Below are 25,762 nucleotides of genomic sequence, written 5' to 3'. Positions count from 1 at the left end.
ACCTCACTTCCCAATTCCTCTTTTCCCTGGACCCCAAGGTAATCACCAAGCTGAATTTGGTGTTATTTATTCACATAGGATGCATTATCAAGGTTACTTTCTCAGGCTAAGATAAAAGGACTAGTCTGCTATGAATCTTTAGTTAATTATTCCCTTTGTGCCGCTGAGTAGAATTTACGATGTGGCAAGGTCTAATGATATCAGAATTACGTACTCTTTTTTCTATTAAATTGAAAGAGGGAAAATATGCCATTTTAAGGCCACTTCAACTATGAAATGTAATGTCCTTTAAAAAAACAACCCAGGGATACTTAGAAAAATGGGGAGAAAAATTGTATAAATGTGGAAAGAATTCAAGATTTGAATTTCAGCAATATGACAAACTATACATAAAACCCTCCTGCTAGATTGACTGGAAATGCTGGGGAAAATTAAATAAACTTTTTTTAAAAATGCACAGCTAAATGCATATAAGAGAAAAATATCCAGGTGCAAGGAATAATGAAGCAACTGAAAACTGGAATGGCAAATGAGTAGGCTCCCCTGTATTTGCCTCAATGGTGGGTGGTGAGCACTGGCTGCAATCTAAGAGTCTGGTTTTAAAGGGAACGCGAAGGATGAGAGATGAGAACGCCACTCCTGCGGGGTAGATAACTGAAACTAAGATCCCCACATAAGGGCTGAACTCTCAGTTGAAGGGGGACAGGTGGAGGGGGTGGGGGTGGAAATCTGCCCAGCAGCAAAAGACAACAGACAACAGGGAAACTAGTTTATCTGGGGTCCGAGTAGTGAAAATAAATCTCTTGAGAATTCATAATATGGCTTGCATAACACAGAGGATTGAATTTATGTCACATGTGGTCTAGAAAGCTACAGTCAAGAAATTAAAAAGTACTAAATCCTAAGCCAGGGAGGGATCCCCATGGAATGTACACGAAAGTAAACCCAAAACTCTCTTGGAAAGACATTCCTAACCCAGGTTGCACAGAAATTTTACAGATAAAGGCCTGCTGAAGGTAAGCTCACAATAAGATTTAAAGCAGAAGAGAAAATAATCTATACTAGGTGGACTCAGCGGCCAAAAATGGCAGATTGAGACACCCAAGAAATTAACACAATAGAAATGTCTGATAGAAACCACTAAAAATTTATGACTGAAAGAATTATCACATATTTAAATTAGTCTAAAATTCCTTAAAATTCTGATAACTAATACAAATTCTGCATTCTTTAACATACATAAAAATGAAAAATGGGTAAGCAACTGTTAAAGGAAAGATTAATAAGTGCATTTGGAGAGAAGATGAGGGCAAAACAAGAAATAGGCAACATTGCATTATTTGCCACTGAATTACTTTGACACCACGTAGAATATAAAGTTGTGAATGCACTTAACGGTTAGCTATTATAGGTAAACATGGCCTCTTCTGGGAAATGTGTAAATTGAGTCTCTTTACTCAAAAGTACCTACTAAAACAATGATGTACAGCAAGCAACTACATATACAGAATCTGCAGGGTGCAGGTCTGTACATCAAAGCTAACGTGGTAGTTTGAACGTTGGGAGAGGTGGTGGTGAAGAAATATGTTATACTCATCTTTAAATATTTCCTACATTTAACTATTTGTAATGCTTTATAAATTAATGATCAATATATTCACCATTGTCTCCTTATTTGTTATTCTGAGGCCCCCATATAAGAAACAGTGTGGTTTCAATATCTATTGATTATCTTGAACCTGAATGTAAACTTTCTGCCCAGCCAAATGTAGGCAAACAATGAATTCTATTTTGTATTTCCTGCCATTTCTTGCCATGTGCTCGGCTATATTCTTAACTGGTCCTTATTGCATCACCTGTATTTTTCATTTAGTCATCAAATATTTTCTTGTAAGCTTACCATGTATCAAGTACTGTTCTAGAGGCTACATTATTAGGATGGTTTCAGAGCCTACCTTAATTGCCTCCAGTGCTTCTTACTGATTTAAGCTTCTTAAAACACATATCACTAACCTACCTATTCAAAACCCTTCAATGGTTCCCTGAAAAATACAGGCCAAACATTTTACCTTGATATTAAAAGACTCTCAAAAACCTGGCCTGAAAGGATCTTTCTAAAATTTTTTCTCACCTCTCTCCTAGGTGTTTATTTGCGCTGGCTTGGGAGGCAGGATCTTCCAAATAAGCCATATAGATTCCTTCCTCCTAGAGAGTCATACTGAGTGAAAAACCCAATTATAATCGAGTTACAAAAAACTTATAAGAACTATTAGGATATGAAATGGTAATAAGTAAAAGAATAGAGAAAGATATAACATTCAAATACCAAACAAAAGAAAACTAGCAAAGCTTTATTAAATCAGACAAAGTAGATTTTATGGCCAAAAAAACATTACTAGAGACAAAGAAGTGCATTTCATAATGAATGGTTTGATTCATTAGAAAGATACAAGTCTAAATGTGTATGTATGTACTTAATAACATAGCTGCAAAACATACATAAAGAGAAAATTGACAGAATTATAAGGAAAAGTAGAAAAATCATCAATCATATGCAATTTTCATACAACTTTCTTATTAACTGAAAGAACAGGCGGATAAAAAAATCAGTAGAATATAAAATATTAAAAGATCCAATTAATAAATCTGAACTAATATATAGAGAGCACTGTACCCAAAAACTACAAAATAAATGATTTTTATGAAATATTAATAAAAACTGAGCATATGTTGGGCTATTAAAGCAAGTTTCAACAAATTTCAAAAACTGTTCTTTGACCACAGAGTAATTATGCTAGAAAGCAGTAATAAAATACTTTGAAAATCCCTGTATATTTCTAAAGAAAATTAAGAAATGTCCTAAATAACCCATGGGTCATAGAGAAACATTCTAATAGAAATTAGAAAATATTCTAACTCAATGATAATGGATAATTATGTATCAAACATAAGATCAACTAGAGCTGTTCTAGGAGGGAAATTTATAGCATATTTTAACACAGAAAAATTCAGAAAATCATTAATCTAAGTATTCATCTCAAAACTTAGAAAATTAAGTTCAAAGAAAAGGAAATAATAAGAACAAAAATTAATGAAACAGAAAAAATATATGTAACAGAAAGAATAAACTCAAAAGTTGGTTCTTAGAAAAGACTAACAGAATTGGTAAGTTTCTGCTGAAACTAAGGAAGAAAAAAGAGATAATACAAATAACCAATATCAGGAATGATGAGGGATCTAACATTACAGATCTTATAAACATTATAAAGATGACAAAATAATAATATGAATAATTTTATATCAAGAAATTTGAAAATGCAGAAGAAATAGATAAACCCCCAGAAAAATACAAATTGCCAAAACTTACAAAAGAGGAATTACAAAAATCTGACTAGTTCTCCATCTGCTTAAAATTAGGAATCAAACCTATAATTATGTTTTCACAGTGAATCTTACAAATACGGAATTATTCTCTCACACAAATTCTTCCAGAAAACAGAAAAACAAAAACAAAAATATTTCCCATTCATTTTATGAAGCCAAAGAAATTCCACTGTCAGAACAGGACAAGGACAGTACAAAGAAGTAATATCACAGGCCAATTTCACTCACAATGCAAAAACCATATGATGCACATAGATGAAAAATTCCTAAACTAATTTTTAGCAAACCAAATCTAGTAATTCACTAAAAGAGGATAATGCCCATAACCAAGTTAAGTTTGTTCCAGGAACATGGTTGATTAAACATCTAAAAATCAACCAAAATAATTCAACATAATAAAATAAAGAAAAAAATAATATGGTTATTTCAACAGATGCAAGAAAAAGATTTTATACACTCAATATTAATTCACAATATAAAAACAAACAAAAAATTTTGGTAAACTAGAAACAGAAGGGACTAGCATTAATTCTATTAAGGGTTTCTCGATCCTTCTATATAATACATTACTGTAGGGCATAGCAAATGCAGTGAGGAAAGAAAGTAAACAAAGAGTATAAGGAAAGAAAAAGAAGAAATAATAGCCATCATTTAAAGATGTAAAAAATCCAAAAGAATCTACAGAAAAATTATTCTAATTAAGAAATTAGAAAGTTTCTGGATATAAAGTCTAGATATAAAAATCAATTTTATTTTAATTAACCAAAATGAATTTTCACAATTACTTATAATAGCATCAAAAAATATCAAATTCTTAGGATTAAATCTACAAAAGATGTCTCCCTAGGAAACTATAAAACATTACTGAAAGATATTAGTCTCAAATACACAGACTCTTCTGCAAATTAGAAGACTCAATAACTGTAAAAGTGTCAGTTCTCAAATTGATCTCAAGATTCAAAACAATCCCAATAACAATTTTATCTGGGGTGTGTGTGTGTAACCTGATCATCTGAATTTAAAATGTATATAGTAATGAAAAAGGCCAAAACTAGTTGAGACACTGTTAACAAAGAACAAGCTGGGAGAACCTGCTCTACCTGATGTTAATCGTATTACAAATCAACAGTAATAAAGACAAGTGGTCCTCACACAAGAACAGACCAACTGAATAGAATACAGAGCTCAAAAACACACCACACACATATGCTTACTCATGATTCAAAATAAAGGTGGTGTTGCAGAGTACTGAAAAAAGATAATCTTCAGCAAATGGTACTAGGCTCATTGGCGATCCATAGAAGAAAAAAAATGTAACTGAACTCCTATCATGTGGATCTGCACAACAAAGCAAAGAAAGCTTTTAAAAGATAACATAAGAGAATATTTTCATGATGTTCAGGATGAAGATTTCTTAGTGCACACACACACACTAAACATCATGTAAAAGACTGATAGATTGGTTTACATTAAAAATAAAAATTTCTGTTCATTAAAAGACCCCGCCTTTAAGAGAATAAAAAGGCAAACCATAGACTGGAATAAGGCAGTTAAAACACTTATAACTGTCAAAAGGTTTATATCCAGAATATATAAAGCACTTTTATAAATCAGTAAGAAAAATAAAATTTTTTTAAATGAACAAAGTATACAATACTTCACAGCTATCCTAATTGCCAACATGTGAAAAGTGGCTTGATCTCATTAATTATTAGGGAAAGGAAAATTAAAACTACAATAAAGTAACACTACGCTCATCGAAATGGCTAAAACTAAAAAGATCAACAATACTAAAAATTGGTGAGGGTTTGGAGCAATAGTGACTCATACCTGCTGTTGAAACATTGAAACATGAATGGGTACATCCACCTTGGAAAGTGATTTGGCATTATCTACAAAAAATGATCATACATACACCCTTTGAATGAGGTATTTGCCGTGTGTGTGTGTGTGTGTGTGTGTGTGTGTGTGTGTGAAATGCACATGCAATATGAGTCAAAAGATAGGTACTAGAATTTCATAACAGCATTATTTGTAATAGACTCAGACTAAAAACTCCAAGAACCAACAACACTAGAACGGAAAAATTATGATATATTCCTGCAATAGAATACTATATATATATCAGTACATATAACAGTAAAAATGAACAAACTATAGCTACATGCAGTAACATGGTTGTATACTACAAAAGTCATGCTGAGTAAAACACAAAGGAATATATATTGTACATTTGTATATACACATGTACATAACGTATACATTAAACATAGGTGAAACTTAGCTACGCTGTTTAACTTGGGATAGAGGCTAATCTTGGAGAGGAGAAAGGAAACAGTGGTTGAGATGACACATGAAGAGGGCTTCCAGGCTGCCGAGGTGTTCTAGTCTTTGGCATGTACGTGGGTATCCACTTTGACCTAATTCATTGAGCTGGTGCTTTGGTGCACTTCACTGTATATATATTATGTTACACACACACGAAGAAGGCTGAAAGACTGGCCAAAGATTATAGTAGACAGGACTTCGGTGCTCTTATAATTCTTATACTACTGACGTACTTCCTTTTAGCTTGCAAATAAGAGAAAATTTTTCACATACAGAACATTTCCATTAAAATAGTATTTTCTCTTATCATATTCACTAGCTACAGAGTATCTGCAAAATGGTTACTAGTTATTAAAACAAAAAACTGTTCTTACACTTTGTTGTTTCTCAACACTAGCACATTTTATGCTTTAGTTGACAAATCTTTTAAAAGAATTTTAGTATGAATAATACTATTTCAAAAACTTCTTCAGTTTTAAAAGGCAGCTTTATTTTGAATCCAAAAGTAATTAGATGTAAGAGGAGCACAAATTGGACCCAACGGAATCAAGTTGTGTTTCTGCTAACGAAGATTTTGTTTAAACACACAGCATGCCATATTCCAAAAACTCAAATATTTTTGTAATGGCCACTTGAGAGCCTTATTTGGAGCTGCGTGTGATTTCTGATGGTCTTGCTTACAAGTAGATTTTTCTAAGAATTCTATTTATTATCTAAATCCGAAATGGAAGGAGGAAATCTGGAACAACAGGTCCAAATTGGGTGAACATTTCTGTGATGCCACAAGCATCATCCTCTGAGGAATGCCCTTTGGAAAACCACAGATTTCTATGCAACTTTTTACCCCAGGCGACCTTCTGATAGCTTTCTACATAGTCCAATCTTAATTATACATGACAAATATGCACTAAAGATTTTGATTAAAAAAAAATTGTTTCAAAAAATATAGTTTTTATCCCACAGTCTCTTTCACAACTTATAATGGTGGTAGGTGTTAGGCTACCCACATTGCCTTTTTAATCCTCCCAAGTTTTAATACAGCATTAAATAGAATAATTAGATGTGTATGGATATAAAACTAGACAACTGATAATTTCAAGAAAAAAACTTTTCTCTAAATAGCCCCAATGACTTAAAAAAAAAATGAAAGAAAACTTCTGAAGAATAGGTTCCTTACATCTCTATTAGTTACTGAACGCTACCTTAAAAAAATGAGCACTATTTTAAAATAAACAACAAAATTCCTTTGTTTTGTCTTTGGTAAACACCTGAGTATGTTATAACAATAGCTAGATGGATCATTATCATTCTCCTTTTTCCGAGGCTACCCTCAATTTCGTTTCTATATCCATTGAACATGTGATTCTTATAAATTTTAACCGTTGAAAACAAACAGCTGGCCGAACTCTCTGCTCAGTTTTTTGGATACTTTGCTTCTTGGTAAGTGATCAGTATTTTGATACTGCTGTAGTAATAACAGGAAATGATCTGTTAAAATCTGGATGTCCAGCTATAGATGAATGCCAGGGTAAAGAGGAGAGCTAGTCTTAGAATAAAGTCTATAAAAACAGCTTGGGGAGTTATTTCCAAGACCACAGGGGGAGAATCATAATTTGCTCTCAACATCAGAAAAGCAAATGCCTAGTGGAAGAACATCTTATGGTGATCATTGGACTGCATCAGTGGAAAGCTGCCGGCCACAAACACAGTAATTAAAATGACTTCAACTGGTAAATGCTAGAGTTTCAATTATACATGATGTGATATACCATTTCCTGAAATAAAAATTCACTCAGAAAAAAAGTTTCATAAGCAGGTAGAACTCTCCTAAATTGGTCCACATGTAATTTTGCTTATATTTGCAAACTAGCAAGTTGGATCTATTCACCAGAAAGGCAAGAGAAGACAAACAATGGTGGTAAGACTAGCCATAAAATAAAGGAAAGGTAGTTTCAGATAAAAATGAAAAGTAGACTAGTTATTAGGACTAAAAAATAATTTTAACTTTTCATATAAAATTGTCATTGATTACAGACATTTACTTAGATGGATAGTAGGGGGTTTTCTAATTAATGAGCCTTCAGATTTGTCCTGTTAACATAAGAAATCATTATCACGGATAATTAATAAACAAATCCCCAAGGATTTCTTCTTCGTCATGTTCCTCTAAGCCTTTCTGGACATCACTGTACGAAAACAAACTGACTAAATGGCAGACCATAAAACACAGAGAGCTGCCTTATAGAAGGCTGGTAAACAACCTTGCACAGGAAAACTTTCTAAATATCACACTCTAAATCTAGCGTCACAGCAGAAGTGGGGAATGCCAGAACAATGTGGGCAAAAGAAGATAATCTTGACATAAAAAATCCACAAAGCGAAAGTGTCCACATACAATCACAACTGTCATTTTAAAAAGGTAATTAATAAAACAAATAATTAAGAATTCAATAAAAAACAATACATAAGACATCTTATTAAGAACTTTAGCATAATAACAATTTTCTAAAACACTAGAAATATATCAAATATTTGTATCTGATTCATAAAATTTTACACTCATAAAAATTTATACTTTAAGTGTATTAATTTGTATTAAATTAGTAAGTCATAATGGCTAAATGAACAGAAGGCATGGCGTCTCAAATTATTTTTCAAGATCTGTCTGTTTTAATAGTTGAGACCTTTCAAACAAGAATAAATTTGCAAAACACCACTTGATTCCAAACACACAAATCATCTGTTTCAAATTAATTGTTGTTGTTACTCATATAAAAACAATGATAATCTGGATTCAAGAATAGGCTTGAAAAGTGAATAACTAGCTGATGTTACAAATAGTCTTTCTTTCCAAAATTCCACCTCCTCCACAATGTCTGATTTAGCTTCACCTCAATCTTCCAGAACAGGAAGCAACTCTATCTTCTCCACACTCCCATTCATTAATATGAGCTCTTACCACTCTAATTTCTGATTTGGTTGTTTAGAAAATTATTATTTTCACAATGATTTATTATGGTTTCCTTATTACATCTAACTTAACACCCAGTATCCATTAGATTTTTTATTAGTGTTCAATGAACTGCTGTGTTTTAAAATTCCAGTTTTATAGTTTGTGACAATATTTCCTCAGATAATAAACTGATTTTAAGTCTTATACTTAGATTACATGTGAAATTTAAAAATTTAAATCTTATAACTGCAATTCATCAGATAACTCAAAAATGTATACTCATTACAAATAAATGACTAAATTCATTGTCATTAACTGTTAAAATGGCTTTTCAATCTTAAGTTTTTGATTCTCAGATCCTATACAGTGGGACATAAATTTATCCATGTTGTTGCATGTATATAATTGTTGAGCAAATACTACTATATGAATATACCACAATTTGTTTATATTCTGTTGATCGACATTTGGGTTGTTTTCAGTTTTGAGAGACTACGAATAAAGCTACGAACACTCACGTACAAGTCTTTGTATAGGCATTCTGCTTTCTTTTCTCTTGGGTAAATACCTAGGAATGGAATGGCTCAGTCACATAATTAGGTGCATATTTTAACTTTTTAAGAAATTACCAAACTGTTTTCCAAAGTGGTTATACATTAATTACATCTTCACCAGCAGAGTGAGGTCCAGTTCCTCCATATCTTCACTAACCTTTGCAATTGTCTTTTTAGTTGTGGCCTTTTCAGTAGCTGTGAAATGGTATATCATTATGATTTTAATTCGCATTTCACTAATGTCCAAACTTCGGCATCTTTTCATATGCTTATTTACAAATCATATGTATTCCTTGGAAGTGACTGTTCAAATCTTTTGCTCATTTTTAATTGGATTGTCTTCTTCCTATTGAGTTGTAAGAGTTCTTTTTTCTACATACAAATTCTATATGGAATATATAATCTGTAGTTTTAAAAGATGAATGCAACTGTTTTAGATAATTATGCTTTGTTACTATAACACATGGTCTATCCGTACTTTAAATAAGCCTCATAATGAGGGGGAGCATTATTTCCATAATCCTCAGGTACCAAGTTTTTCCAGGTAGTCAGCCAGCTGGCATATGAAAAATAGAAAAAGGAAGTAGAAGTAGAAAACATACTGATTTTCTCAACATTCTTCTTAATCTCTCCTAATTTTAGGAGTCTCTTAGCAAACTATTAGTAGTAGCAGATGACAGACTGGATCGTGTAAATGATAATTAGTCCTCCTTTTGTCTTTTAAGCAATTTTTAAAAAGCAGTTGGCAAGTAGTAACATTATTACTAATAAAACCTTCTGTATTTTTTATTAGATCTCTCTGCCTCAGACTAAGACCTTGTTGTTTACATGAACGTTTTCCTTATCACACTAAATAAAACAAAACATCTAGTACAGTGCCTAGTGTATATTGCTATTCTAATTTCCTAGGTTCTCTCCTTTGCTCTTAATTCCTATCCATGTGTTTTCCTTTAGTCCTTTCTCCTACCCTTTCCAGCACCTCACACCTAGACTGGGGTTAATTTGCTGATCCCAAAAGAGTTTTGGTCACAGACTATTTGGTGACCCTATAGATCACCTACCATGTTTCTTCAAAGATAACAAAATGCACATGACAATGAACTCTTTGTGAAACTCATAGAAAGAACAGCAGAGATTCTTAGTGAAAAAGTAAATCCTTTTTTTTTATATAGTATCCAGGTAAACGAATACACTCTGCTAGAATAAAACAAACACAAAATTATTTTTTAAACTTTACTATTTAAGACTTCGGTCTATCCAGTAATGCAAGAACCACCGAGCAATTTTTCCTAAACAAGAGCCAGTCTGGGGAAGTTCTGTGGCTAAACAATCATCCTTCCAAAAGTAATAGATATAGAAAAAAAAGCATACAAAAATCAAATCTACTCATTTTAAACCATGGAAAGAAACATATTTAAGCTCCTTTAGTATCTTTTTATATATAAAGAATAATTTCATACATTTAAAAATTTTTCATTATCCCTCAGGAATGCTTCAGAGTCAGATACAAATTTGAAACACTCTTCTAAAGCAGCACTAGAATTAGAATAAACAGCAGATTATAATGGCAATCTTTGTCATGATAGCAGGATATAGCCAACTCTAGGGTTCAAAGTATTCATGGAAGTAATTATAACACAAATAACTATATTCTCCAAATCAGAGTGATTCTCATCAGACACCTAATGCCAGGCTTACTTTGACAGTTTTAATTTAAAAAGGCTCAATAATAAAAGAATAAGCTTCCTCTGGATAGAAAAAAATAATTTTGGCCTAATAAAGATAATACCTATTGATAAAACATAGGTTTGTTCCCAAACATGCAATAAATCATTACCCTAATACATGGTCCCTATATGAAATAATTATTTGGGTAGTAAAAAATTATATATATCTTATAATTTTTCAGTTTAACTGGTTTTCTTTTGGTATAAGGAAAAATTTAATGATTGGCTTCAAATCCATTTTTAGTAATACAAAGTCGTAAGCTTTATTATATGTTAAAGAAAATAAAGATTGTATGACCCAATTTTATTAAATCTACTAGATACTTTTCAATGAATACAAAAATTGTAAATTAGCTGATGCTTTTTCAATAAAGATACCAGACACCATTTACTGACAAGAGAAAACAAAGATGTGTTTAATGACTTTTGTTGTTTTCAAGTCACCTTATTGAACGATACATCATGAAATCAATAGTTGTACATCTAGGAAATTTACCAATGGAGCTCTCTTCCACTGGTGTATATATTTTAATTTGTCTCATGTGGGTGTCTCTTCCATTTTGGTGATTGGCTAGAACAGCAATCTGTATCATGAATGTGCGAGTTGGCTTCTTATGATTATCAGTTAAGGGAACGTGAATCCAGCCACTTGGTTCCACCAATTCAAGTTGCTGCCAGGAAAAGAAAAGTCTGATTAGGTTTTCACCCAATGATTATATCATCACCCAATGAATATCTTATAATGAATGAATTCTAAAGTTGGCTCATCTATATGGTGTTGGACAGGTACCAGACTTATCAGGGTGATTACTTCATAAGTTCTATAAATGTCTTATCACTATGTTGTACACCTGAAACTAATAGTGTATGTCAACTGTAATTGAAACAATATTTTTAATTTTAAATAGAAAAAACGTTCACTTAAAATTAACCTCTTGCTCACTGAAAGAATGACAATATGATAATAACCATTACCAGTTGCTGGGCGCTTTTACCATGGCCCGTTCTTACAGTTGCTAAGCACTTTACATGTACTGTCTTAGTAGGTAAAATAAAAATAGATGTATGTAGTCTTAGTGCTTATAGAAACTTGTACAACACACAAATTTAGAATTAGACATGTATGAATGTATACACCCAATGGAAGACCATGCTGATACAAGTAGAAAAAGAATCTACCATAATGCTTCTCGTATATTTTATTTCAAGAGCCATGCTTAATATATCCAAACTCATATAACAATCAGATTCCATATAAATTACAATTATATTAACAAAAGAAAATCATTCATTAAATAAGCATCAAATAAAGCTTTCTTCTTTGGAAGCAGTAAATGATTTATCTAGTCTGGATGACGATCTAAACCTAAAATCTAGATTTTTAATGTTTTTCAATAAGAAATGCTAGAAATTTTTTTTTAATTTTTAATTTTATTTTAATCAAGAGTCCAAACTGTCCTTCTTTAAGAAGAAAAGGAAAACCATAAGTCAAAAGGTAAACTGAAGTTTCTCAATATTTTCCTAAGGTCATGAAGTAGTTTCTTAAAAATAAATATTGAGTTTTAAATTAATTATTGAACACATATGAACTATATGCATCACAGAAAATATAGGTTTATCTTATCATCACAGTAAATGGCAATCAATGAGTGTCAAAAATCTAAATCAGGATTCCATGAGTTACACGAGGAAAACAGATTCAACAAAGTCCACTGTTATCTTCTTTTCCTTCCCTCCCTCCTTTACTTCCTTCACGTCTCTTCTTCTTAATCTTTCTTTCAATCTTTTTGTTTTCTTTTTTCTTTCTTTCTTTTTTTTTTTTTTTAGGCGAGGCAACTCTTGGTTGACCTCACAGATTGCAAGGACTTTGTCAGCTTACACTCTCTTCTTTTTTTATTTTTTTATTTTTTACACCTACAGCACCTGGTCTTCCTAGGTGGTCTCCCATCCAAGTACTAACCAGGACCGACCCTGCTTAGCTTCCGAGATCAGACAAGATCGGGCTTGTTCAGGGTAGCATGGCTGTAGACAATCTTTTTCATTGTTTCCCGTCTTTCCCTTTCTTTCTCACCTTCCTTCCTTTCTTATTCTTTCTTTTCATTTTTTTTTTTTTACAGAGAAAGAGGATGGGTGGAGATGAGGCAAGAGAACCATAATCTTTAAAAAGGTAGTTTTGTTTAAGACTGAGTGATTTCTTCCTTTAACTACAAAATATAAGAATAATTGGATCTCTTCTCCTCACAGTGTTTTTGGTCAGTGGTATTTTATAAACTTCCATGAGCACTAACTTAAAATGAGTGCATTAGAGACCAGATGTATCTGGCTTCTATCACTAACCTTTTATTCTGGCCACAAATAGTTATTGAGTATTTAAAATGTTCAAGGCATTGCTCTAAGTATTGTTAAGCACACAAAACATGAATAAAGCCTTGTTCTAAACCTTAAAAAAAAAAATGAGAGAGAGACAAACATCCTCTCTGGCTTCATTCAATTTCTTCATGTATAAACTAAAGGGACTGGATAAGTTATCCAATGTCCCTTCCACCTCTGACATTCGATGATTCTAAATAAAGGAAAGATATAGTAGGAAGATGTCCACATCCTTCCCCCAAACCTGTGAATATGTTGACTTACATGGCAGAAGGGACTTTGCAGGTGTAATTAAGTTAAAGATCTTGGGACGGAAAGATTATCCTGGATTCCTGGATAGGCCCAGTGTAAACACAAGGGTCCTTATAAGAGGAAGGCAGGAGAGAGAGGAGATGTGATGACAGAAGCAAAGGCTGGAGTGATGTGACCACAAGCCAAGGAGTGGCAGCCCCTAGCACCGAGAAAAGGCAAGAAACAGTTCTCCTCTAGAATCTCCAGATTCTAGAACCCACCCAGCTGACACCTTGATTTTAATCCATTAAACCCATTCTGGACTTCTCATTTCCAGAACTGTAAGATAATAAATGTGTGTTGTTTAAGCCACTAAGTGTGTGGCAATTTGTTACTGCAGAAATAGAAAACTATCATAATGGATATACATGAGAGTTCTGAGGAGAGATAAAGTACTTCTGGTTGAAATAACCTATTCTCCAGGTAAATGTACAGTAATGAATCTCAATGAACAAAAAACAAAACTAAGATTGTAAATTCAACTCCTTACTAATAGAATGTTTTTGACAAATTTAACCATATTTCTGACAGACGCAATGTTATTTTTAGAGCACTTATATTTTAAATTCTTCAGTGTACTAAAAGCTGTATTAAGATTTTATAGCACATATAATTTCTGGCATGATACATACAGAATTGTAAAGGTAGTAAATTATTCAATAAATACAATTAACGAACTATTTCTCCAGAACACATCATAAAGTTTATTGATCTCAATCACTAAAAATATATTACAAAGTATGTACAGCTCTTAACATCTCTCAAATGGCTTCACCTTCAACTATATTGCCTGGAAGTCATAAACACCAAGTCCTGTGTCTACTTCAGTTCTACTGGGCACAGTTTGAAATTCTCAGTCATCTCTAAAACATTATTATTCTGATACTACCAATATTTTAACTTATTTCATAGCCTTAAAAAACCTCAGGTATATATAGCATATATATATATTTAATTTTTGGAAATGTTTGATTAAAAGGTTAATATATTTAAGCCAAAAATTATTTATTTTTTATATTTTAAACAGAAAATTAACGAAAGGCAAAATTTTGCCAAAATACCTTCCTTTTTTCTCCCATTTCTGGTTTGAACCTCAATAAATGAAAATTTCATTACCTTCAAAATAAATTATTTTTCTATATTCCTCTTTGTTCTTTCCACCATCTCCCCTTTGGGATCCTTTCTCCATATATGCACTCACTTGAAAAGTTTTTTTTATTTTTTCACCCGCTAGTTATGTTTAGCCCATTCCAATCTGAATTTTGTCCCCCCACTGAAACCAATCTTGTCAAAGTCACCAGTGATCCCTGCCTTGCCAAATCAATTCCCTCTCAGAACAGCTCTTTGACACAGTTTATTATTGTATTCTGGATATTACCTGATGATGTGCCTGACCAAGATCTATTTATATTTTAAATTTTAATGCTTTTACAGCCTTGTATAATATTGTAGTTTTGTACTATATATATATGAATGACATGGTTCACTAAAGAGAATGTTGTAAACAGAAAATAACTGGTAACTCGTAAAGATAGATAAATTTAAAGATTAATAAAGACATTAATTCTAAGCTATATAGGATACTTGAAATTATGTGCTTAAAAATACATCTATCTGAGTGAGCTTAGAAGAGGATCCTTCCTCAGTGATGAGCCTGCAATGAGACCGCAGCCTGATGGCCTTTGTGACATCTGAGCAGAGGATGCAGCCTAAGCTATGCCTAGACCCCCGGCTCACAGAAACTGTGAGATAATGATTATGTGTTGTTTAAGTCACTAAGTTTGTGGTAATTCATTATACAGCAATAGAAACGTAATATACAAGGGTGGCAGATAAATAATGAATATTAAAAAATTTTATAAAACTGGTGAAAATTCCCCATTAAAAAATGTCTGGGGTTTTACAAGTGTTTGATACAATTCCTAGTGTTTACAAGTGTTTGATACAATTCCTAGTGTTTGATACAATTCCTAGTGTTAAATTGAAACAAGTAGTTCTTTGACATTTTATTTCATCTCATCGTTTGACTATAATTTTGCTTAGTCCATTTAATTTCTTATAAAATACATGTTGTAGGGGCAACCTACATGGTAGGTATTCTACCTAGCGGCTGAAGAAGCCATGTAATGGACTTGTATCAAGCACATGTAATGGACCATGACATCAGTACTACTGCCAGCCCAGAGCCTACCAAGTCACTTTTGAATAGGAGCCAATATTCTTTTAATTCTTCAATGTTCCTTCCTTGATATCAGCTGCTATGGTGCAAAGCCTATGATGATGAAAACTGTACATAAATACAATCCATTAGAGTTTCTCTGAATGTATCTCTCAGCCTGGCTCCAGGATCTGCTTCCTGTGAGCGACCTCTAAGTCACTATCCCTACTCTAGTTGTGATTTATTTAAAGGTAGGTGTACCCCTCCAAAGATACAGTAAGTGAAGTACTAACTCCACAATAAACAAAGCTTACATTTTAAAAAGCAGAAGTCATTCATCAATAAAAATCATGTCAAATATTAAATATAAAGTCATTTACATGTCCTCTGCTATTGCTAATCCCATGTCCTTGGAAAATAAAATAAGAGAAGATACAACTACCTGATATTTGCTTCTAGAAAGCTGTCTTCTGCTCCCTGCTCTCACTACCTCCTTCTTCTTCATTACCCATAGTTGTGACTTGAATTACCCATAGTTGTGACTTGATGAGACACTATAGGATCTCAATATGAGAACCGCTGACACATGAAGCAGCAGATTCTGAAACTTTAACCATCTTTTCACTTAGGAAAGAATAGAACCAGTTAACAGCAACAATGACCTACTTGTAGAGAAACAAAGTCTAATATAATCCAAAAGAAACTTCTTGAATTCCAAATGTGTTAAAAGTAAGGATACTACAAAAGCAGCTTAACAAGAAAGAGAATCTGACTCAGAGCTCAGTAGAAAGCAAGCTCTTTTGCCCTACTGAAGAAGGCAACCACCTAAGATGACGACTTTGAGGTCGAAGTTAGTTATCCTGCTACAAACAGTGTACATATTCATTTTCGACTAGTAAGTTAGAAAGTTTCTATACAGAGAAATTTACTCCAGAAAGAGTTCCTGAAGAGTTAAGATTATGTAGCTTAACTGGTTTTAAAGCTACCTGTTTTTTAAAGAAGAGGAATAACAACAGCAACAAAAGAACTACATAAAATGTTCTACTAATCTAATGAACAATTCTGAACAAATGCACAAACCTGAAGTCAATGTCAGTTTAAAAAATAATTTCATCAAAAGCCCAAAATGGTACAGAAATGTTAAGAAGAAATTGCAGAAAATGTTTGGATAATGAAAAGTGACTTTCCAAGTTAACCAGACTTAACTATTATTAAAAAGAAAGCTGGTAAATATAAATACATGTATACATACACAATAAAGTTATGCATTGGTTTTGTTGTGAAAAGAAAGCTGTAAGTCTTATTCAAGTAAGGGAATAATCAATAAATGATAGCAATAGATAAAAACATGTAGTCCAATGGAGAGAACAGCAGGTCGATATCAAAAGACCAAGATCTGAATAGCAATTCTAGTCTTGAGTTTAAGCAAATTACCTCTCCTTGCTAAACCTTTACTTTGCTATCTGTTAGGTGAATCATATGAAATTACTGTTTTTGTCTATCAAAAATAAAATTAGGGTAATTTTATTCTTGCATAATTTTTAGACTTTCCTCTCAGGAATGTTGTCAAGTAATAAGATAATGTTTCATTACTGCGAAATCCATGGGATCTTTTTCAGTTGGAACCTTCTTAGGCATCTGGAACATTCTTCAGGTACTCCTCCTACCTGTATCATTTGTCTCTCTGGAGACTCCTCTGTCTGTTCCATAAGTTCTGGATTCCTCACAGTCCTGTTTTAAAAGTAGTCTCACACTACGGAGTTTAATCTACACAACTGTCCAACACAATTGTATTCAGACCCATGACTTCAGGTACCTGTCTCCTTCTCCTGGGCTCGGATCTGCATCACTGTCTGAATGTCAAGTAGACATATGCTGATGATTTAAAATTTTATATCTCCTTTTTAAGAGGCAACTTCTGAAGGTACCAACAAGGGAACGGCATAGATCTAGAGCTAATGCTAGTCCCTGCTTACCTCTTCGGCTTTATCTAGAATGGTCCTTCACCTATATTTCAGCCATATAATCTGCAATAATGCAAAAATAATTTTATACTGTGAAAGAAAATAACTCTAAAAATATTCCAAACATCCAGAGATGGCAAAGAGATATTAATTTTATTTCATTTAAAATGGGTCAGCTATTATGTGTATGTAAATATTTTTTAATGAACAGAAATTAATTGCTTGGAAGATAAGAAAATAAGAGCGATAGAAAAGAAGAAAATCAATGGCTCAATGCAGCTAACAAATGTGAAGTCAGAAAGAACGAACAGAGAAAGAGGGAGGAAAAATATGAAAGAAATCATAGCACCACCCAAAACTGAAACACAAGTGTCTCCTCATTGATGCAATCTACTGTGCATCCAACACAGTGAAGGAAACACACCACACACACACACACACACACACACACACAGTATAGCATCATGAAATTTCTGGTCAAAGATAAAGAAATTATAAAAGCTTCTCCAGAGAAAAACAGGTCACACAGAAAGCATCAAAAATAAAAAAAATGGCATTGTATTCCTCAACATTTACACTGAAAACGATAAGGCAATGGTGAATGTACTTAAAACTGTGATGAAAAATTATTTTCAAACTAGAATTCCATAGCCAGCCAAATCATCCCTCAAGGGTGAGATTAAAGTTTTCAGTCATGCAATTTTCCTGCCCATGTAGAGTATGCATTCCACCAAAAAAGGGAGTAAATCAAGAAAGATGAAGACCTGTGATCCAGGAAACAAGGGATCTACCAAAAAAGAAGAAGAGAAAATTCCCAGGATGATGCTGAAAGGCTGTCTTAAGAAGACAGCTGTTAGTCTGGGTCCTCCAAGAAACAGACACCAAAACATGAATAGACATACCAGAAATTTACTAGGGGAAAAGTCTGTGAGACAAATGGAGAGGGAGCTGGAGGAGGCTGGAAGAGCTGTTAGTGATGCAGGGCTGAGCCCAGGGGAAGGAGACAGGGAAGGAAGGAAGGTTGGATGGGTACCTGTCAGACTGTATACAGCGCAGTTCCAGGGGAAAGTTTTGCAAGGCTGTTAAGTCTTTAAGCATTCGTTAGTTGCCTCTCTGAAGGCCCCAGAGTCCCCTAGAATGATCCTGCTTTAGTACCCCTGCTGTGCCCACTCACTGGCTGGGGGAAGACTAGAAAGTATGGCTTTGGCATTAACATGGTGATGGATTTCAGAGAGCAGCAGCTGGGGCCATCGGTCAGTTTACTCCTCTAGGTCAGAGATCTGAGAGAAACATTCTCATGGCCACCTCTAGTGGTCTTGTAATGTGTCACCTTGGCTAGCGTAAACGACATTTCCCAGAATCCTCTTCCTTGCATGTTTCTAGTTGGTGGAACACAAGAGATATTTTCATGCAGGATTTGGAGGGTGGAAATGAAACAGCGGCCACTTTAGTTTTTACACTCAAGTTGAAGTAAGCACTCTCGAAGATCACACATGTCACTATTTGCTGGTTCACCTCATTGTCATGGGGCAACAGCCAGGCCTATGGACTTCAAGTTCCAGCATGAGACGTGAAAACAGCTTTGCAGAGTTATTTAACCAGCTCCTCCTTGTGTAAGGTAAAATCCTTGTAACAAATCCTTTATTACACACTGCCACCCCCACCACACACACATATATATGCTGTACACACACACATGCCCTAGTGCTCTGCTTCTCAGATTTAACTTGCACTGACACACTGACACAGTAGCTGAGCTGGAGGTACAGGAGGGATGTTTCCAAGAAAAAAATGTGGAACCAAGAGAGTATATGTGACTGTTTCAAAGAGGCATTTTATAGATCTGCCAGATAATTTTGGGATATATTGATAACTGGTAACATTTTTTAAATTAAGGGAAAAAAATGAAGAAACTATTAATTCTAGAAAAATAAAATTATGCCTAAAAAGGAAATTTAAACATAGGACATGACATGAATTGGCTATAAATAATACTTATATAGTCATAATAATGAAAATGTGTATAACGATTTCAGCAAATACCACAAAAAAAACTACTAAGAAGATGAAGAGAAAAAAGTAAATGAGAGAAGAAATGGGCTTACAGAGCTAAATCCTAATGCTTTATAGATACGATATCATTAGATCATGTCATTAAATATAGATATGTACACGTTATTTAGAATTGTACATATCTATTACAGATATCTATATACATATGTTATTTAGAAATATGAAAGCAAATACTCCCTTCCCCACCCCCAAAAAAGGCTAAAATAACTAAGAAGACTGCTAGCAAAAGTGGGATGGGGATGCATGTGGGATAGGGAGAGAGGCGCTAATATAAATGCTATTACAGCCCTCTGTTCATGTTTTACTGTAATAAAAATATGCTTAAAATTAAAAATACTAAACTTAAAGAGGTAGTAAAAACATGAAAAAGCTAATGCTGGTCCCTGCTTACCTCTTCAGCCTTATCTTGAATGGTCTTTAAAAATATCACAAAAAGTTAAGCTAGTGGTTACCTCTTAAGGAGAGTGAAAGGACCGTAATAGGGTTGACTGTCAGCATCTGGGTTGCTAATAAAGTTCCATTTCTTACATTAAAAAAGTTATATATATAAACTGTATGTGTGTGTTTTATAAACTTTGGAGAGGAAGAAGCACTAAGTACACAAAAGAAAAAAATTGCAGAAATTCCAGCACACAGTTGCAGAATTTCTCATGCTATAAAGGAGATTTAGCTTTTTCCAAGTCCTTGATAATCCAGGTAAATTACGATTTGTTGTTAAATGAACTCTAAAATAAATGAATGTATATTTCATTTACATTTTACATTAATTTCCATTATCTTAGAACAAAAATGAAACAGAATTTGTATGTACAGTAGCTATGAGAAAACCTTATGCAAATATATACAAATTTAGACTTTTCACATGCAGGGGTAATTTTTAAAATATAGCAAATTAAAAAGTTCACTGTCATTCTATCACCATAAAGCTGAATAGTAAATAAATTCTCAAAACAAGGAAAGGTGAAAGATAGTGTTTAGGTACACACGTCAGTAATATATTTAAGGAAACAGGCTGTTTAATGGCCTACCACTGTATTATAAACCACTGAAAAATAGATGAGGGAATTAGGAGTTTAAGATCCCAAAGAATCACTATAAAATGCTTTTTATATAAATCGTTTAACCACTAAGTAAATAACTGCTTATTTTAAAAATTCAGTTGAAGCAGAAGGATATACGGAGACCCAATCACCTTTTTAAAAAATGTTCAATATAGCAATGAAGGCTTTAAGAAAATATTTTCACAATCAAGCTACTTTCAAAAGGACTGTTAAAAAATTAAGGCAAGACTTACAAAAAGCAGGTGACAAACTCAACAGAGACATTTGATTAGGAGACATCTAAAGATTTTTACTGCAAGGATATCATAATTCTATGGAGGTAATAAATAAAAAGCAGAATTCTAACTGCAATATAATCCTAAAAACATTTTAAGGAGATGTGGAGCTCTAAAGGGGGTTGGAAAGAAAAGTAATGGGAATTATTCAGGAGTAGATGAAAGAGACGTCCATTAATTAAGGCTGCCTCTGTTCAGTTTTCTGGCTTTATGATTTTTCCTTTTCTATGAGATAATAACAGTTAACAAAAACTAACATGTTTAGAGCACCTAGTCTTTGTCAGGCATTGTTTTAAGAGTTTTACATGTACTGACTTTAATCTAGCTTTGCAGCAGCCCTATGAAGCACACTACTTTCATATTCATTTTATACACAAGAAATCTGAGGCACAGAGAAGTTACCTTTCCAAGGTTCACAGTCAAGTGGCAGAGCAGAAACTCAAACTCCAGTAGATGACTCCAAAGCCCATGCTCATGGATCTTTATCAACTCAAAAATGTATATCCAATATTTATGTGTAGCTAAAACTCCCCAATTTTTATGAGATTACACAGAAAAACACACTAGTGGGTACTTCTACAGCCTATTAAAACATTACCAGTTTTCAAGGCTTTGCTCTGTTCAGCTACCATTTATTGAGCTGCTACCATATGCCAAGCACTTAACCCACATTTGTTTTAATCATCCCAACACCACATCTCTAACTTATAGCTGGGAGGTTACATCATATGCTGTGGGTCACCTAGCTGGCGAAAGATGAAGCCAGGATTTGAAAGTAATATCCTACCAAAACTTTGAATATCAAAGTATAACATAGTCTTAAAGTATGTCTGTCTGAAACAAACAAACAAACAAAAGAATATATTCTGAGTACAAGCGAATATAATATGGCAATTCAAGGGGCTATAATCTTATATATGCTTTAAAGAGTTATGGAACTCTGAAGGGCACCGGGAAGAAATGAAGAAAGTAACTGTATGAAAGCCTCACAACAGTCATTGCTTCTTATTAGTTATGGTACCTAGAACTAAAGTATAATATATTAGAGAATACAGGAAGTTCCTGTTAAAGGTCTAGGCAGAGGTGAAAACCCAATATACACCTCCAGTTATATTAAAAATTAAATGCAAACATCTCCATCTCTAATATTCTCAGTAACGGGTTTTCAAAGCATCTGAATACACACACATACACACATTTTGCTTGCAAGATCTGTGATTTTCATTGGTCCCATACTTCATGTATATAAATTTTGTTTATAAAAGTACAAAAAGTACAAAAAAACCCACCTCATAATTTACTTTTAAAAGTATTTATCCGAATCTAAAACATCACTCCAGTAGATGACTCCAAAGCCCATGCTCATGGATCTTTATCAACTCAAAAATGTATATCCAATATTTATGTGTAGCTAAAACTCCCCAATTTTTATGAGATTACACAGAAAAACACACTAGTGGGTACTTCTACAGCCTATTAAAACATTACCAGTTTTCAAGGCTTTGCTCTGTTCAGCTACCATTTATTGAGCTGCTACCATATGCCAAGCACTTAACCCACATTTGTTTTAATCATCCCAACACCACATCTCTAACTTATAGCTGGGAGGTTACATCATATGCTGTGGGTCACCTAGCTGGCGAAAGATGAAGCCAGGATTTGAAAGTAATATCCTACCAAAACTTTGAATATCAAAGTATAACATAGTCTTAAAGTATGTCTGTCTGAAACAAACAAACAAACAAAAGAATATATTCTGAGTACAAGCGAATATAATATGGCAATTCAAGGGGCTATAATCTTATATATGCTTTAAAGAGTTATGGAACTCTGAAGGGCACTGGGAAGAAATGAAGAAAGTAACTGTATGAAAGCCTCACAACAGTCATTGCTTCTTATTAGTTATGGTACCTAGAACTAAAGTATAATATATTAGAGAATACAGGAAGTTCCTGTTAAAGGTCTAGGCAGAGGTGAAAACCCAATATACACCTCCAGTTATATTAAAAATTAAATGCAAACATCTCCATCTCTAATATTCTCAGTAACGGGTTTTCAAAGCATCTGAATACACACACATACACACATTTTGCTTGCAAGATCTGTGATTTTCATTGGTCCCATACTTCATGTATATAAATTTTGTTTATAAAAGTACAAAAAGTACAAAAAAAACCCACCTCATAATTTACTTTTAAAAGTATTTATCCGAATCTAAAACATCTATCTAGAATAGAGAAGGTGGAGTTTTATAAAATTAGTATTTTGCAGTAAGATAATGAATTTTACTTAACATGAATTTTTAAACACTAAACTAACTCTATTACTTATTACTCAGACATTATGAAGTTTGACTTCATCTTGATGTGAATTACTATCATTTTGAGAAAAATGTTAACTTGTTTCCTAAAACTGCAACCAGTGACAACTGAGCAGAAAAGCAAAGACATTCTTGTTCTATTCACAAGCACCAACAAACAGCCCAGTGGGGAAGTGGCAATGTGCCAGGTTGCCCTGTGAGCAATTAGGCTTCGTGGCAATCAGAAGACTTGGCGTCTTAGGCCCTTATAAAACTAATATGTTAAGGACTTGATGCTTTTACTTCCTTTCCAGGAGGTATATGTGAGACATACCTTGTTTAGATGATAATCCCTTCCATATATAGGAGTGAAAGAAAGGTTAAGACTAATAAAGAGCAAATTGAGACCATGTGAGAGATCAGCAAGCATCATTGCCCACTGGACCAAATTGACTAAATGTAAAAACTGGTCCTACACAGACTGTAATCTCATTCTAATAATCAGAAGAAACAATAATTAAATGGTTGATACAATTATTACGAAATGTAAAACTGCATTTTTATTGATCAAGAAACTCAGAATAAAATGCAGAAGCAAAGAAACCTGAAATCATCTCTCAATGAAGAACAGTTCTAATGGGTAAAAATCTAGTTTTATCAAAGCCATGTATATTTACTCTTTTATTAACCTTTATGTGGAAAATTTCTAAGAAAAAAACCAAATGATGTTGAATGATTCAAATAAACTTTAGGAGACTGTGGGCATCAACTTTCATTTTACCAAATTTAAACCTGAAGTTCCCTACTATCTGGTAAATGCTTTCTCTTTTTGATGTTTTATGAGTCTGAGTGAAAGATGCAGACTGCCAACACACTGGACCACATTTTGCAAGTTTGCTGTCTGATACGACATCCAGCAGCATATAAGAATAAAAATGAAACGAGTAAGATTAAAAATTTAAAAATTATCTAAGGATCATAAATATGCTTTCTAATACATTTCTTGATTAATTACATAGGGTCAATTGAAAAAATTTACTAACTCAATATTGTCAGGAAGCCACCATATTTAATTATCTGAATTTCAACTGAAATACAGGACAAATTTATGACATTTTTATATTCATCTAGCCAAGAAACACTTCACTTTATAAATAAAATAGATTTTAAAGGGCAAAAGTCAATATTTAAATCAATCCTTCTTCATATATATCTCCAACAAAAGCTCATTATTTCTTACCTTCAATACTTTATATTTCATTTAAAGGTTTTCATTATAGTACATAAACATATAAGGCTTTTCTCTACTTCTTGATGTGCCAGTGACAATCGTGTAATATACATCTATGACAACTACTCCTATAAACAGAAATCCTCACAGATTTAAAATAGAAGGACCAACAAATGTTTCACCACACTGAGAAAACACAGAGTCTTTATTCCAAAAGGAACTTTCAGTAAAAAAATGATGTGTGAACAGCAGACACTGATGTTCACACAAGCATACTGCAGACAACCCAGCAGGCGGTTTTCTGTTTTTTTTGGATTACGCTCATGAGGTGCTGGCACAATGGAACTTCAATACCATAATTACGTATTTCTCTGTGTATCTTTAAAATAACAGGTAAAGAAAAAAATCAACTACAAAAATAACAAAACTAAATGTTTTTAATTCTTCTTTTCAAAGGATGTAATTTATAACCATTACACAAATAGAGAAGAAGCACAAAAGGGGGGAAAAAAAGAAATAAAGTAATGTTCCAAAGCTTCAGTTTACAAGGACCTCACACTAAGTTTTTTTTTCTCTGCAACTCTTACTAGAAACAGTATTATTTGCTAAAAATGCACTAGCTGCCAAGAGCCATCGTCCATCTAAAGCAAAATGCTTGAGATGGAAATAGAGTGTTAATACAGAAAAAGGGCAAGATTCAGTATACAGATTTCTGTAAAACCTATTTAAAGAATAAGATGAAGTTTTAATTTTGATATCTTTTTGACTGAAAAATAATTGCAATAGATAAAATACTAAAATACATAGCACTGTGTTAAAACAATAAGATGTAATCAAACTTCAAACTTTCTAATTAAACCTTTTTTGTTAAGTTATTGGGAATTCAACACTAGTCTTGGTTCACATGATAGAACAATGGGAAAATTTTCCGAATGGTTGAACACTAACCCTGACAAGTGTGGAGAGCCAACTACAATACATTATATGGTAGCATAACCTGCCACCCACGTTGCTGAGAGAACAGCTTTCAAACACATGCAGTGAGCTGTAAAACCACAAAATCCCTTATTACACATTGTCTTTCTTACTCTAGG

The 25,762-nt window shown here is 33.3% G+C and overlaps 1 protein-coding gene and 1 pseudogene across 4 annotated transcripts in view; both read right to left on the bottom strand.

Moving 5' to 3' along the window:
• ANAPC10 (anaphase promoting complex subunit 10) overlaps nt 1-25,762 on the bottom strand; it is a 261,204-nt gene that overhangs the window by 199,882 nt on the left and 35,560 nt on the right. For 3 of the 4 annotated variants that reach the window (XM_006906291.3, XM_006906290.3, XM_015585065.2), the window contains exon 5: nt 11,334-11,617. The exons of the other annotated variant lie outside the window; for it this stretch is intronic. In XM_006906291.3, the coding sequence (XP_006906353.1) occupies nt 11,387-11,617 (231 nt within the window). In that variant the 3' untranslated portion in view covers nt 11,334-11,386. Of the gene's footprint in view, nt 1-11,333; nt 11,618-25,762 lie in introns of those variants that run through there. 4 annotated transcript variants of the gene reach the window in all.
• On the bottom strand, nt 12,858-12,976 carry LOC112475196 (annotated as a pseudogene).

Source organism: Pteropus alecto, unplaced genomic scaffold (genome assembly GCF_000325575.1).
Source record: "Pteropus alecto unplaced genomic scaffold, ASM32557v1 scaffold50, whole genome shotgun sequence".
NCBI classification, from domain to species: domain Eukaryota; kingdom Metazoa; phylum Chordata; class Mammalia; order Chiroptera; family Pteropodidae; genus Pteropus; species Pteropus alecto.
This window is presented reverse-complemented; position numbering and strand designations above follow the sequence as displayed.